Source organism: Pelophylax lessonae (genome assembly GCF_965119305.1).
Source record: "Pelophylax lessonae genome assembly, contig: HAP1_SCAFFOLD_333, whole genome shotgun sequence".
NCBI lineage: Eukaryota > Metazoa > Chordata > Amphibia > Anura > Ranidae > Pelophylax > Pelophylax lessonae.
In genome coordinates this window covers 143,584-159,837 of record NW_028120011.1, presented here as the reverse complement: position 1 = coordinate 159,837, position 16,254 = coordinate 143,584, and the positions used below count along the sequence as shown (strand labels likewise).

At 43.0% G+C, this 16,254-nt stretch overlaps 3 protein-coding genes across 3 annotated transcripts; 2 read left to right on the top strand and 1 right to left on the bottom strand.

Moving 5' to 3' along the window:
* Nucleotides 1-2,304: 2,304 nt before the first annotated feature.
* LOC309543731 (histone H4) lies at nucleotides 2,305-2,616 on the top strand (the record flags this gene model as incomplete). The annotated part of the gene is made up of 1 exon (XM_082276177.1): nucleotides 2,305-2,616. The coding sequence occupies one exon, from the start codon at nucleotides 2,305-2,307 to the stop codon at nucleotides 2,614-2,616; it is 312 nt and encodes a 103-aa protein (XP_082132303.1).
* A 1,921-nt stretch (nucleotides 2,617-4,537) lies between these two features.
* On the bottom strand, nucleotides 4,538-4,930 carry LOC309543722 (histone H2A type 1-like; the record flags this gene model as incomplete). Its single annotated transcript, XM_082276171.1, has 1 exon — nucleotides 4,538-4,930. One exon carries the CDS (start codon nucleotides 4,928-4,930, stop codon nucleotides 4,538-4,540), a length of 393 nt encoding a protein of 130 aa, XP_082132297.1.
* Nucleotides 4,931-5,254: 324 nt separating this feature from the next.
* On the top strand, nucleotides 5,255-5,635 carry LOC309543724 (histone H2B 1.1; the record flags this gene model as incomplete). Its single annotated transcript, XM_082276173.1, has 1 exon — nucleotides 5,255-5,635. The coding sequence occupies one exon, from the start codon at nucleotides 5,255-5,257 to the stop codon at nucleotides 5,633-5,635; it is 381 nt and encodes a 126-aa protein (XP_082132299.1).
* Nucleotides 5,636-16,254: the final 10,619 nt, after the last annotated feature.

Sequence of the window (16,254 nt, the reverse complement as noted above, 5' to 3'; positions counted from 1 at the left end):
AGGCATTTTCAAATCTTCCCGCCTGAATTGTGAAAAACGTTACAGACAAATAATCAGCCCCATTATAACACCAAATCCCACTGAGATCATCAGATGAAATATTTATCCGAGAAATATCTTTAACACGTTATTTGTAGGCAGATTAATCGATTAGTACGGAATAAACAGAAATAAAATTGGAAGATTATAGAATAATGTAAAGCATTTCCATATGTTCTCAGAATGCAGAATCCCCCCCACTGCTACATACAGAAAATGATAGTGAAGCCACTTCTCTCATAGATCTCAAACTTTCTATATGATGGGAAATAAAGTATTACATGTTTCATTATCAGATCTGTATATGATCGGGGAACTGGCCGACAATTAATGTTTCATCTTTCAGACATGACATGTAGGCGTTACGCCCCCCCTACATCCAAAAATTAACAAAAAGGGAAAGGACTGGTAGTAATCTGTAGTAATCATGACAGTTAGTGCTGAGCTCTGATTATTTTACCCCGGAGTCATCTACTGATCCATCAAACGGTTCTCTGCATGTTTTATTGTAAGAATGTGTGAGTGTGGCATATAGGTGTTTAGGAGATCTGATTGTTGGTTTCCACACCTAAGATTGTGATCCGGGTGAGGGAACAACGTGCTCTATATTTATGTATTTATTTTTTAATATTTGTTTATATCGTATTTAATATGAAGGAAGGAAGGATGTGATCTCCTTACAGGGACTGGCTGTCATTTTCCTCCATCCTTTGATCTCCAGAAGATATTCAACAGCATTAGAGATCATTGAATATTAAATACCAAACAAACATCCCCCATCTAAAAAGGAACACAGATCTCAGATCCCCTTCACACTCCTTGGAAGGAAAATAGATTTTATTATCGGAAGAAAACGCCCAGAACTGTGATTGGTGCAATTTACGCATTTTATAACTCATATTTCCCGCCGGAATATTATGGAACGTTCCGATTATCTCAGATAGAATAATCCGACACTAAAATCTGATATCTCTTCCTCCGGGAACATCGATCAACCGCCCTCTGAATTGTCGGGCAGTTTATCTAACCATGCATAATAAATACGTTCGAAATATAAATGTCACATTTCTTCCAGTCTTTTTTCTTTTACTTCACAATACAGAATCCGCCCTGCTAGAGAATGTTTCCTATAGAGATCAATGAAAAGTCTACTGAACAAGAATTTTCTGGGGGGGAAAACGGAGAAAGATCTCAGAATACATTTCTTTGAAATCCTCATAAGAAAGACATTACTGGCTGAAGAAGGAAACGCCCACACCTCTGATTGGCTCAGATTTCCTATTGCTCCTTTTTGAATTTGCCGCCTGAATTGTGAAGAACGTTACAGAGAAATAATCAGCTCTATTATACCGCCAAATCCGACACTGAGACCTGAGATCATCAGATGAGACATTTATCCGAGAAAATTAACATATACACATCTGTATATGATCGTGGAACTGGTCGATAATTAATGTTCCGTCTTTCAGAGATGAAGTAGTTACAGATTTCCCTCATATTAAAACCAGAATAAAAAAAAAGTGAAAGTGTTGGTAGAAATATGTAGTAATAATGACACTGCCAGATACATTTGTACAATGAATTAAAAAAACAAATGTTTCGTATTTGATCAGTCCAGTTTTGTAAATAGAAATAGCAAAATATTAACAATGTTTCTAAGTAAGGGCAATATATATAATCATGATATGTCAGAAAAAATGTACAGTGTATCAATAAAGGAAACATTGCGCTTCTGATAAATTACATCCGTTTCTATTCAGTAAAACATTTAAAAGCTTCTAAATAAATTAACTTCTCTGCAGTGTAATAAATGACTGAACCCCGCCCCCTTCTCAGCATGTCTCCCATCAGGTCCGCTCAGCCTGTGAAATGTCTGAAGATGTGTGTCTTTGTTTCCTTTTCACAATATTTGTAAATTTAAATGATATGAAATGACTATGAACAATTTCATGAAACTGGTTACTTTGTTTCTGGTATAAAGTGTTAAGTTTCCTGTTCAGTGTAATCTCCAGGAATAAATCGAAAATAAATGAGAAGAAGGAATAAATGAATCTTCTGGAAATGTATTGCTGTATTGCATTATTATATCTGAATATAATATAATAATTAGGAGCCTTATAAATTAATAAGATTATCTTCATTTTGTAATGAATGGTGTGACTCCGCCTCTTTCCCAGGAAGGTTTCCATCTGGTCCGCTCAGGCTGTATATAAGGAGAGCGGGCAGGCAGCTGATCTCAGTCTGTCTTTGTAGCAGAGAATCATCATGTCTGGTCGCGGTAAAGGAGGAAAGGGTCTGGGGAAAGGAGGCGCTAAGCGCCACAGGAAGGTGCTCCGGGACAACATCCAGGGCATCACCAAACCCGCCATCCGACGTTTGGCTCGCAGAGGGGGTGTCAAGCGAATCTCCGGACTCATCTATGAGGAGACCCGCGGAGTGCTCAAGGTTTTCCTGGAGAATGTCATCCGCGATGCCGTCACCTACACCGAGCACGCCAAGAGGAAGACCGTCACCGCCATGGATGTCGTCTATGCGCTCAAACGCCAGGGCCGCACTCTCTACGGATTCGGAGGCTAAACCCCAACATCCACCTACCCACTTCACCCCAACAAAGGTCCTTCTCAGGGCCACCCACCTTCTCATACAAAGGGCTGATCATTCACAACTCCCAACACATTTATTTCTACACATTTATCGTGTAACAAGAAGAACTTCCGCTAATTGTTTAACTAAGAAATGGAGTGCTGCGATGTCTAGCTGCCCATACACTCTCCAATCTGATTGTTCAATCTGCTTTACATTTACCAAAGATATGGAAGAACAGGACAATGTTACACATATAATTGGTTGGGCAGTTGATGTATAGAAGATTTTCCGAGCTGAGTGAGGAGAATATACAGTTTTTGTTGGAACTGAACCTAGAAATCATTATTTCATGATGAAAAGAATGGAGATCACTAATACTGAGATGATGATAGAAATACAACACAGATGTAATATTTCTGAATATTCCGATTGTGATACAGGAAGAACAAATCTGTGCATCTGCTATCTGTACACATTTTGGATCAGAAAGAGGGGAGAGAGATTTGATTTTTAGTTGCATATTTCTATACAGATGTGATGATGAAACGTGTAATACTTCCTATCCTATAGAAAGGTAGAGATCTATGAGAGAAGTCATCTCCCTATTATGTTCTGTATGTAATAGTGGGGGAGGGGGATTCTGCATTCTGAGGACTTGGAATAAAAGAGAATATATGGAAATGTTTTACATTATCCAATCATCTTCTTGATAATAAAGCATTGATGATATTTCTCGGATAAATGTCTCATCTGATGATCTCAGGTCTCAGTGTCGGATTTGGCGGTATAATAGAGCTGATTGTTTGTAACGTTCTACACATTTCAGGCGGGCAAATTTGAAATCAGAGCTGTGGGAGTTTCCATAATCAGCCAGTAATTCCTGCTGAGGCGTCGAAAAGGAAATGTGTTCTGAGATCTTTCTCCGTTTCCCCCCAGAAAATACTTGTTCAGTAGACTTTTCATTGATCTCTATAGGAAACATTCTCTAGCAGGGCGGATTCTGTATTCTGATGGGTAAAATCAATGACTAAAACTGTACAATAATGTTTTAACAATCTTTTTTTTATTCTTAAACTACCGCTAAAGGGACCGGTGATTGTTTCCCGGAAGAAGAGGATTCTATATGAGGAATTTTTCAATCACATCTGATATATATAAAAAATAAGATCGAGATTTTATTTAAACAAAAACATCTGATGGAGGTTCTGACTGATGTAATCATGTTTCAGTTGGGGATGTTTGGTATATAATGAATAATTTCTGATCTATAAAAGTAAAGTATGGAGGACAATGAGGAGGAGTCTCTGTAAGAAGACATTGCTCTATAAATCTTTATAATAGAATAGAACTGGCAATGGCTGTAAGCACTGACACGTCTCATGATCGCCCATTGTGCTCCCCACCAAGGTGAAATCTTTAGATATCCAAGTGTCCAATCAGATCTCCCAATGAATTTCCGCATATTTCTAGGTAGGAAATGTCCTCAGTACAACTTACCTGTATTAGAAGTGTGAATAAACAATCTGCGGTTTGGGGCATTTAATAAACCAATAAATAATTGACTGCTCGCCGTAGACACAATCCGGGATCTCGGGGCTCTCTATAGAGATGTGGGAGACGGAGGAAAGCTTTGGTGCTGCAGTATAAGGATTAGAGAGAAGGTAAAGGCGGGCATCTAGATTTATGATCCGGAGCTACTAAGAATACATTTACATAATTATTTAGACCAGAAAATCGCACTAAAACCTATTTGGGTTTATCGTATTTGATACATCTCCACCCAGGCCAAAAAAAAATAAAAAAGTTTTGCACACCATAGAAATGAGAGTACAGCTCCGCTGTGATGTATGTGGGTGGCTCTTAGAAGAGCCTTTGTGTTTGGTGAGGAGGGGGATGGGGGAGTTGTTGGGGATTACTTGGTCTTGGCGGCCTTGTGGCTCTCGGTCTTCTTGGGCAGCAGCACGGCCTGGATGTTGGGCAGGACTCCTCCCTGGGCGATGGTGACGCCCCCGAGCAGCTTGTTGAGCTCCTCGTCGTTGCGGACAGCCAGCTGGAGGTGTCGGGGGATGATGCGGGTCTTCTTGTTGTCGCGGGCGGCGTTACCGGCCAGCTCGAGGATCTCAGCGGTGAGATACTCGAGGACGGCGGCCAGATAGACGGGAGCTCCGGCCCCGACCCGCTCGGCATAGTTACCCTTCCTGAGCAGGCGGTGAACACGACCGACTGGGAACTGCAGGCCAGCCCGGGATGATCGGGTCTTGGCCTTAGCCCGAACCTTTCCTCCTTGTTTACCGCGGCCAGACATTGTGAGATGAGAGAGTCGTCAGACGAATATAACTAATTCCTGCCCCCTTCCTTTTATTTATACAGTCACTTCTCTGACGTCACATTCTGTGATTGGTTACATTTGAAGCCATCCAATAGCTTTGTGAATTGCTTCTACACCAATCGGTAAACGAGGAAGGAAATCATTCCACCCCCCTCCCCATCACATGACTGAATCCTCCAATAGAATAGCGAGGAGGGAGGAGCAGTGATTTGCATAGGACGCCTATAAAAGCAGCACATGAGGGCGGAGCTCCAGCACACATTCCCTGCACACAGCGGAGAGAACATATTAACCCTAATCATGCCTGAACCAGCCAAGTCCGCCCCGGCGCCCAAGAAGGGCTCCAAGAAAGCCGTGACCAAGAGCCAGAAGAAGGACGGCAAGAAGCGGAGGAAGAGCAGGAAGGAGAGTTATGCCATCTACGTCTACAAGGTGCTCAAGCAGGTCCACCCCGACACCGGCATCTCCTCCAAGGCCATGAGCATCATGAACTCCTTCGTCAATGACATCTTCGAGCGCATCGCCGGCGAAGCTTCCCGCCTGGCTCATTACAACAAGCGCTCCACCATCACCTCCCGGGAGATACAGACCGCCGTCCGCCTCCTCCTGCCCGGAGAGCTGGCCAAGCACGCCGTCTCCGAGGGCACCAAGGCCGTCACCAAGTACACCAGCGCCAAGTAATACCCCTCCCCCACCCATCACCCCAACAACACACAAAGGCTCTTCTAAGAGCCACCCACATACTACACAACCGAGCTGTCATACAATCTTCATGTATCTTACATTGTATTACCTTTACAAGTTTTAGCTGTCCGGATAACAGAAAATGAACTGGAAATAACATCATTAATAATCTTGAGATGAGAAGTAGGTCGGTCAGACTGGAAGGGGAATGAATAAAACCTTCCTTCTAATCTCATCCTTCTTTATTGCAGAGATCGTCTCCCCTCTCTGGCTCTATACATTTCCTATTCCTCGCCTTGTACTGCACACACCCAACTGCTCTAATCACTTCTGCTACATTGTTACAATGAGAGATTCTCCGCAATCTCCCGCCTTACATTGTTCTTTTATCTGGGGAGATCGTGGAGCTTTTATTCCACAACACAATGGGGGATAGAAGCAAGAAAAGTGAAACATTGTATCTGCTCAGTCATCTCAGATCGGCTAATCCGACACTGAAAATTATTCATAGAAAATATCACTCTTTCCGGGACGGTCCCTTCAATTCCAGGAAATAAATATGTAGAAATATTGTTGTTTTGATTTTGCACTGCTATTAGATGTTTGCTATAATAGAGATCTATGAAAAGTTTACGGAACAAATGTTTTCTGGGCTGAAAACCGAGAAAAATCTCCAAAAATTATTTGGATTCCTCCTAAAGACATCGCTGACCAATGAAGACTGATAATGAAACCGCTCACAATTCTGATTGGCTCAGATCTGAATTAGCCATTTTCAAATCTTCCCGCCTGAATTGTGAAAAACGTTACAGACAAATAATCAGTCCCATTATAACACCAAATACCACTGAGATCATCAGATGAGATATTTATCCGAGAAATATCTTTAACACGTTATTTGTAGGCAGATTAGTACGGAATAAACAGAAATGAAATTGGAAGATTATTGAATAATGTAAAACATTTCCATATGTTCTCAGGATCGCAATCTTCGGTGTCTAAATATACAATGAGATCTCATACACATGTATGTCCGGCTCCTTCTTAGATAGAAGTGGGTGGCTCTGAGAAGATCCGTTGGGTTTGGTAACAGGAAAAAAAAAAAAAGAAAGGGTTTACTTGGCGGGCTTGTGGCAGTAATATTCGAGGATTTTACCGCTTTGGTGGAAAAATTTGAAGCTGAAAACCGACACAAGTGACGTCATTTGGAGGAAGATGAACAGATCTATGAATAGAACTTCTACAATGTCGGCTTTAGCGGTATAATGCGGCTGAATCTTCCTAAAGTCCAGTTAAATTATGTCGGGAGATTTAAATATAGCAACTCGGAGCCATCATAGGCGTGGTCTATTAATAGCAAAGAGGGGAAATATGGAATACAATGTGTTCTGACATTGGAGCTCTATGTAGGTGTTCATGGTTTTGGTTGGAGGAGTTTAGCGGTGAGTAGACGATCAGCATAGAAAAGATTGGAATGAAAAGAGATGAGAGAATGATGTCCTGTGATCACATTTCCCCCTCATTACTATTCACCTGTATTACAAGTCTGAGTGCGATAAGAAGACAAAGTGTTTTCCTTTAGAGTGCCCTTTACCTGACAGTAATAATACAATTTATCACATTGATCAAATCTATCCTTATTGAAGAATAGGAATAAAAACTGCGTATGAACGGCTCTTTGTACAGAGACGGGGGTGACACGTTTGTGATGCTACGATTAATATATATATATAGTCAGAATAATTTCTATATATGCTATATTTTTTGCAGAGATCATCTCCACTTTCTGGCCATTTCCTATTCATCTCCTTGTACTGCACACCGAAGTGTTGTACCTGGAATGACCACAAGGTGGCAGGACTTACTAAACTTTGATGCCTCACTCAAACATTGTTACAATAACAGATTCTCAACAATCTCCCGCCATAAAATTGTTACTTTGTATTTGGGAAGATCGTGGAGCTCTTAACTCGCAACACAATGGGAAATAGAAGCAAGAAAAACAAAACATTGTATCTACTCTGTCAGCCCAGTCAAATCTTTGTCTATTTGTATCTATTTAAAGAATCAGCAACAGATCAATGTACATAGCTAAATCCATGAGCTGCCTGATAGGTAAATGACAAAAATATGTACAAAGTATCTGCTACATACAAATCTGATTACAATAATATCCCCTCGGATAACAGTCCTTTAAATAAGTTAGAAGTAGAAAATTTTTCACGGAAATGTTTAGCTCATTTATTGGTGAAGTTACATACAATCTACAATCCTGCACCCCCCTTCGCTCCATAACTTCTGAACATCGCATAACCTCTGAGCTGGACAACGAACATCATTAAAGTATCTGGGAACAAGGCTGGACAAATACAAAGTGCTCTTTTTTTAAATGTATTATTATTTATGTTTTTTTTTTTTAGGGTTTTAAGTGCTACAGAGTAAATATGGACATTTGAATTTTACACACACACACACACACACACACACACACACACACACACACACATGTCCAAAGATCAAGTTTGCACCTTTAGAGCAGGTTCACCCACCAAACAATGAAATCTTTAACAAGTGGTGTTGCTGCTCAAATAATGTCTCTAAACTAACACATTATTGGTTCAAACAGTATATTGCTGCTAGCATTAACCACTTAATAGAGATGGCCTTGTGGTTCGCCCGGCAGTTGGTTTGCAGCAAATTTTGCTTTTTCGCTACCCGCCAAATTTGCGAACACATGGCGTAGTTTGCGGCTGCCATATTTGTTTACATTGGGGAGAACTTTGACCCATGACACAGCCATCAGGTGGAACAGGACAGCCAATTGAAACATTTCAGCACATGGACAGTCCCCCTACCCTATAAATAGCCCTTACCTGGCGGCCATTTCACGTTCCTCTTTTTGCCAGTGTAGGGAGAGGTCTGCTGTGCTCATCAGGGAGAATTTTCTAGACACATAGCACTGTGAAGATCCACAAAAGTCCTTTTCAGGGCTGGTATTTCCGTATAGGCCTTCTACAGTCTCTTTTCAGGTAAGGGACAGGTATCCAGTGGTTGCTTTAGGGGCAGTTAGAGATCGGCTGCAGTCACACAGATCGCTATGTTAATGTCCACAATAGTCCTTTTCAGGGCTGCTATATCGGTAAAAGGTCCAGTCTTGCTTCAGTATAGGGACAGGTTATCCAGTCTATGCTGTAGCGGCAGATAGAGATCGTCATCTGCAGTGACACAAATCGCTCTGTTAATGTCCACAAAAGTCATTTAAAGTGCTGCAATGTCGGTATAGGGTCTATTACAGTCTCTTTAGTATTGGGGCAGGTATCCAGTCTGTGCTGTAGGGGCAGTTAGAGATCGTCAGCAGTGACACAAATTGCTCTGTTAATGTCCACAAAAGTCATTTAAAGGGCTGCATTTTTTTGGTATTGCTGTGCAGTGCAGTACCTTTTGATATCATATTTTCTATTCCGCTATTCAATCTACACCCTTGGGGTAAAAATAATTAAATTGCGGCATAGTCTGTACCGGTACGTGTGAGATACACCTTTCCAATTTTTGGGGTGCATCTTCCACCGCCAGGGATTGCAGGGTGCTTCAGTTTGCCTCCTGTTCCGAACTGCTCCTACTCCTCATCCTGCCTTTCGAGTACAAAAAAGTAGTAATCGGGGCCTAGTCTGGGTCTGTACGTGTGAGATAGATACACCTTTTGATATCATATTTTCTATTCCGCTATTCAATCTACACCCTTGGGGTAAAAATAATTAAATTGCGGCATTGTCTGTATCGGTACGTGTGAGATACACCTTTCCAATTTTTGGGGCGCATCTTACACCGCCGAGGATTGCAGGGTGCTTCAGTTTGCCTTCTGCCTGTTCCAAACTCCTCCTACTCCTCATCCTGCCTTTAGGGTACAAAAAATAGTAATTGGGGCCTAGTCTGGGTCTGTACGTGTGAGATAGATACACCTTTTGATATAATATTTTCTATTCCGCTATTCAATCTACACCCTTGGAGTAAAAAGAATTAAATTGCGGCATAGTCTGTATCGGTACGTGTGAGATACACCTTCCAAATTTTTGGGGGTGCATCTTCCACCGCCGAGGATTGCAGGGTGCTTCAGTTTTACATAGTTACATAGTTACATAGTTGGTGAGGTTGAATAAAGACAAAAGTCCATCCAGTTCAACCTGTGTAGATGTGTGTGGCTGTAATCATCTTGCATACCCCTGAATGTTCTGATTCTTGAGATGTACGTCTAAGAGTCTTTTGAAAGCCACCATACTACCCGCAGAAACCACCTCATGTGGTAGAGAATTCCACAATCTTGTAGCCCTAACAGTAAAGAACCCCCCACGTTGCCTGAGGTTAAAACGCTTCTCCTCTAATCGCATTGTATGCCCCCGAGTTCTCATGCAATCCCTTCGACTGAACAGCTTTTTTCCTAAGCCTAGATCCCCATTTAGATATTTAAAAATTGCTATCATGTCCCCCCTCAGGCGTCTCTTCTCCAGGGAGAATAAATCAAGCGATTGCAGACGCTCCTCATAATCAAGGTCCTCCAATCCCCTAATTAGTTTAGTTGCCTTTCTCTGGACTCTCTCCAGCTCCAACACATCCCTTCTGAGGACTGGTGACCAGAACTGGACCGAATACTCCAGATGAGGTCGGACCAGAGTTTTATAAAGTGGAAGGATTATAGTTTTATCTCTGGAATACATCCCTTTCTTTATGCATGCTAATATTCTGCTAGCCTTGGCAGCTGCCGCTTGACATTGCATGCTGTTGCCTAGTCTATCATCAACCAAGACTCCCAGATCCTTCTCCATTTTTGATTCTCCCAAGGGTTCCCCTCCTAACGTGTATTGTGCTTTTATGTTTCTAGTCCCCAAGTGTAAAACCTTACATTTCTCCACGTTAAACCTCATTTGCCATGTCTTTGCCCACTCCGTTATTTTGTCCAGGTCATTCTGTAGGATATCTGCTTCATGCTGTGCTGTTATTGTCCTGCCTAATTTTGTGTCATCTGCAAAAACTGATATTGAACTACTGATCCCGTCCTCAATGCTGTTTATGAATAAATTGAACAAGGTTGGTCCTAGGACTGAGCCTTGGGGGACCCCGCTTACTACCGCAGATCAGTCTGAGTATGTGCTGTTTATTACCACCCTTTGGATACGCCCTTTTAGCCAGTTCCGTATCCAAGAGCAAACCCTGCTGTCGATACCTGCAGACCTTATTTTATAAATTAAGCGCTTATGGGGAACTGTATCAAACGCCTTAGCAAAATCTAGGTACACCACATCCACTGGTCTGCCCCTATCTAGCTCACAGCTCACCTCCTCGTAGAATGTTAAGAGATTGGTTTGACAAGAACGCCCATTTGTAAACCCGTGCTGGTTACTACTGATGATGCCGTTGTTCTTAGCAAACTCTACGATATAGTCCCTTATCATCCCCTCCAGAAGTTTACATACTACTGATGTCAGACTGACAGGCCTATAGTTTCCCGGTATATGCCTCTGACCCTTTTTGAATATCGGAATCACGTTAGCTTTCCTCCACTCCCCTGGTACATCTCCTGTCCTAATACTGTCCGCTAAGATCAGGAACAGTGGTCTGGATATAACCTTACTGAGTTCCTTGAGTACTCTCGGATGTACGCCATCCGGGCCTGGTGATTTGTTTGTGTTGAGTTTATCCAGCCTTTCCCTGATTTCCCCCTCTGTTAGCCATAGTGGCAAGTCCTGTGTATTACTACTAACTATACAGTCATGGTCAGTGTACCCCTCCGATTCCTTTGTAAAGACTGATGAGAAAAAAGCATTCAGTACGGTTGCTTTTTCAGTGTCCTCTGTAACCATCCTCCCATCATTGTTAATTATGTGTGCAATATGCTCTGCCCTAGTTTTTTTGCTGTTGATATACTTAAAGAATTTCTTTGGGTTTTTTTTTGCTATCCTCCGCTATTTGTCTCTCAAAGTCTATTTTAGCCATCTTGATTTTGTGTTTACACTTCCTATTTGCCTCCTTGTATTGGTCGAAAGCCAATACTGTGCTCTCTGATTTATATTTCCTGAAGGCCAATTTTTTTCCCCTAATAAGTTTTTTAACGCTCCGGTTTAGCCAGCCAGGTTTGGCTTTGTCCCTTCTAAATTTATTTCCCATAGGAATGCACTGCAAGATGCCTTTGCTTAATATGTTCCTAAAGCATTCCCATTTTTCCTCTGTGGTCAGTGATCCCAGGGTTTGGTCCCAGTTTACCCTTTCCATCAACAAGTACAATTTTGGAAAGTTTGCCCTTCTGAAGTTAAGGGTTCTTATGTTCCCCACTTGCCTTGCTATATTGTTATTTACACTAAAAGTGATCATCCTGTGATCGCTAGAGCCCAGGTTGTCCTGGACTCCTACCTCCGAGATTAGGTCTGGGTCATTAGTGATCAATAGATCCAGGATTGTGTTTTCTCTGGTAGGGGAATCCACCAACTGTGACATGTAATTATCCTGTAAGGTTTCCGTGAATTGACGGCCCTTATGTGAGTGTGTAGTCCCCTCTCCCCAGTCAATGTCGGGATAATTGAAGTCCCCCAATATGATGACTGATCCTAGCTTTGCCACTTTACCCAAAAGTGCTAAAAATTCCAGCTCTACCTCCTCCCCTTGTTTAGGTGGCCTATAGCAAACCCCCACAATTACTTTTCCCTTTTCTCCTTCCCTATGGAGTTCTACCCACACGGATTCTAACTCCATACTCATCCCTTCCGTAATGTCACTCCTCTCTATCACCCTTACATTATTCTTGATGTAGAGACATACCCCTCCCCCTCTTTTTCCTACCCTGTCCTTCCGGTACACTGAATACCCTTGGATATTTGCCAGCCAGTCATGTGAGGGGTCGAACCAAGTCTCCGTTATTCCCACTAGGTCTATGTCCTCCTCATGTACTAACATTTCCAACTCATCCATTTTATTAGCTAGGCTCCTGGCATTAGCATATACCCCTCTTAGTTTTACGGAAGTTAAACGTGATTGGTTATGTTTATTCCTGTTTGGTCTGCGGTTCTCCCGCACAGACCTACCAATAGACGTTGTGGACCTACTGTCGCTGCTGACCCTACAGCTGCCTTCAGTCCTTTGCTCCCTCCTAACTGACTCTACTTCTGAGCCCTCCCCCCCGTCTCCTAGTTTAAAAGCTCCTCCAACTTGGTGGCCATCTTTCTCCCCAAAAGAGCTGTACCGCCCCCATTTTTGCCAGTTTGCCTCCTGTTCCGAACTCCTCCTACTCCTCATCCTGCCTTTAGGGTACAAAAAATAGTAATCGGGGCCTAGTCTGGGTCTGTACGTGTGAGATAGATACGCCTTTTGATATCTTATTTTCTATTCCGCTATTCAATCTACACCCTTGGGGTAAAAAAAATTAAATTGTGGCATAGTCTGTATCGGTACGTGTGAGATACACCTTTCCAATTTTTGGGGCGCATCTTACACCGCCAAGGATTGCAGGGTGCTTCAGTGTGCCTCCTGCCTGTTCCAAACTCCTCCTACTCCTCATCCTGCCTTTAGGGTACAAAAAATAGTAATCAGGGCCTAGTCTGGGTCTGTACGTGTGAGATAGATACACCTTTTGATATCATATTTTCTATTCCGCTATTCAATCTACACACTTGGAGTAAAAAGAATTAAATTGCGGCATAGTCTGTATCGGTACGTGTAAGATACACCTTCCAAATTTTTGGGATGCATCTTCCACCGCCGAGGATTGCAGGGTGCTTCAGTTTGCCTCCTGTTCCGAACTCCTCCTACTCCTCATCCTCATCCTGCCTTTAGGGTACAAAAAATAGTAATCAGGGCCTAGTCTGGGTCTGTACGTGTGAGATAGATACACCTTTTGATATCATATTTTCTATTCCGCTATTCAATCTACACCCTTTGGGGTAAAAAGAATTAAATTGCGGCATAGTCTGTATCGGTACGTGTGAGATACACCTTTCCAATTTTTGGGGCGCATCTTACACCGCCGAGGATTGCAGGGTGCTTCAGTTTGCCTCCTGCCTGTTCTGAACTCCTCCTACTCCTCATCCTGCCTTTAGGGTACAAAAAATAGTAATTGGGGCCTAGTCTGGGTCTATACGTGTGAGATAGATACACCTTTTGATACCAAATTTTCTAAAAAATTTAGGGAAATCGGTGCGTGGTCCGACCACGTTATAGAACCAATAGTGGCTTCTGTGACCAATTGTAAGGTGTGTTTATCGGTCAGAAAGAGGTCGATTTGAGAGTAAGACTGTTGAGGGTGGGAGAAAAACATGTAGTCCCGTTCATCACCATGTAAGCACCTCCAGGGATCATACATGTCCTCATTTGTCAGAAGGGCAGCAAGGGCTGAGGGTCTGCGATTTATAGGGTTGGAGGTGTCTAAATTAATATCTACAATATCATTAAAATCGCCACAAAGAAGAATTGGATCTGATCTGAATGGTGCCAATTTGGCAAATAGGAGAGAGTAAAATTTATTTTGGGATGTGTTGGGGGCGTACACATTTACTAGGGTCATCCGAGAGTGTCCAAAGGTAGCGGATAAAATTAAGTATCTACCTTCGGGGTCAATTTCACAATGGTGTAGTGCAAACGTGATGGAGTCTCGTATGCCGATCATTACCCCTCTTTTTTTCTTTGGGGCGTTGGCAAAGAAGCAGTGAGGGAATTGTTTGTGAGAGCATTTTGGAGGGTTGGATTGTAGAAAGTGTGTTTCTTGTACACAAATAACATGTGCTTGAGAGGATAGGGCTTCCTTCCATAAGAGGTGTCTTTTAAATGGGGAATTGAGGCCCTTAGCATTGATAGAGGTGATATTGAGTGTCATGATGAGTTCTGTAGGTGGATACTAGTGAGTGGAAGAACGGGACCACAGGCTCCCGATCCCCTTGGAGAGGGAAACTGGAAGTATCAAACTGTAATACACGTAACAGTCAACAAACTAATAAACAAATAATATGAGATATCAAGAGATACTGCACAATAGTATCTATGCGGTAAGGGTAACAATTAATGACTAGACAATACCAAATTGGAGATATAAAGAGGCGCAAAACTGCCTCTAAGCCTGTGACTCAATGCAATAAACCAGTAAGAGGAAAAACGTAATAGCAAAAGTAAAAGAAAAATTGACAAGTGTGCTTGGCACACTATACCTCGAAGGTGTGGGTAGAGTGGTGATTCAACGACCACACCGGATCCAGTAGTGGCATGGAATACGTTGGAAGGGGAAGCCATTAGGTTTTGTTCCTGTCAGGAGAGGGACCTTGTTGAGAGGATGTATTAGGTTGAGACTTGCCATGGTGAGGGGTGAGAGGGGGAAGCGGGAGGAGACCCCAATTTGTCAGCTTCTTGTATCCATCTTTAGGTGACAGGATAGGGACCATTTGTTGCTGGTAAGTTACCAGGAGTTTGGTAGGGAAACCCCATTTGTAGATTATTATTTTTTTCTTGAAGGATGGACGTGATAGGTGTGAAAGCTCTACGCATCTCCATTGTGGCCGGTGACAAGTCGCTGAAGAGAGCCAAATCAGTGTATGGGGTCGGCAGGGGTTTTGACACCTTAGCTGTGTGGAGGATTTGTTCCTTCACATGGAAAAAGTGAATTCTTGCCAGCACATCCCTGGGCACGTCAGCAGGTAGGTGAGAAGGTTTAGCGATGTGGTGGGCTCTGTCAATAAGCAAGTCGCGTGTATCCAAGCTTGGAAGGAGCACGGAGAACAAACGCTGTAGATACTGGGTCAGTTCATTAGGTTTAACAGATTCAGGAATATTTCTGAATTTTATATTATTACGCCTGGAGCGATCCTCCAGGTCTGCAAGTTTCAATTTGATGCGATGTAGCTCTTCTGCTTGGTAATCCTGAGTATCCAATACTTCATTGTGCGCTCTAGCGTGCTCCTGAACAGTGTCTTCTAAGTTGTCAGTTCTGACCTCTAGGCAATAAATTCTGTCTTGAACTTGTGATAGGGATAATTGAAGCTCCCTGTGCAGATCTTTCTGGAAGGTGAGTAGCATGGATTTAATAGCAGCCTATGAGGCTGCATTATCTGAAGCGGGAAGTGCTGCCAAAGCTGGGGCTCTGTCGCTGTCTGTGTCTGCGGACCATAATTGCTTCTTAGGATGGGGGCCTTTGTATGGAGATTGGGCAGGGGAGGAAGCGAGCCTCTTACCTCTGTCTGATGTCCCGACGTGGTGATGTCAGGTGGCGCTGTAGTGTCCATCTCTCCAGCACTGATGGATGTGGGAGGGTCGCTCGATGGAGGCGATGCCTTGGAATGTTGCACCTGGGTAGTGGAGGGAGTTGGAGACCGGCCGGTCTCGTTGTCGGCACCAAGCTGTGAAGGCCGCATATTGGTGGCGTTGAAATAGTCAGTGAGGCGGCGAGGTGCAGGCGGTTTGTAACCGCGGTGCGGCATACCCTGATGCCTTGCCTGTGTGAGGGTGGTCAATGGGGTGATGTGCGACTTGGGGATGTGGCTTCAGGTTGCAGTGGATCCGGAACGTGGAGCGGAGTGTCTGACTCACGCAATCATCATGGTCTGCGGCAGACCACGCACCCGTGTGAGAAGAGAGCTTAAATGTTGGAC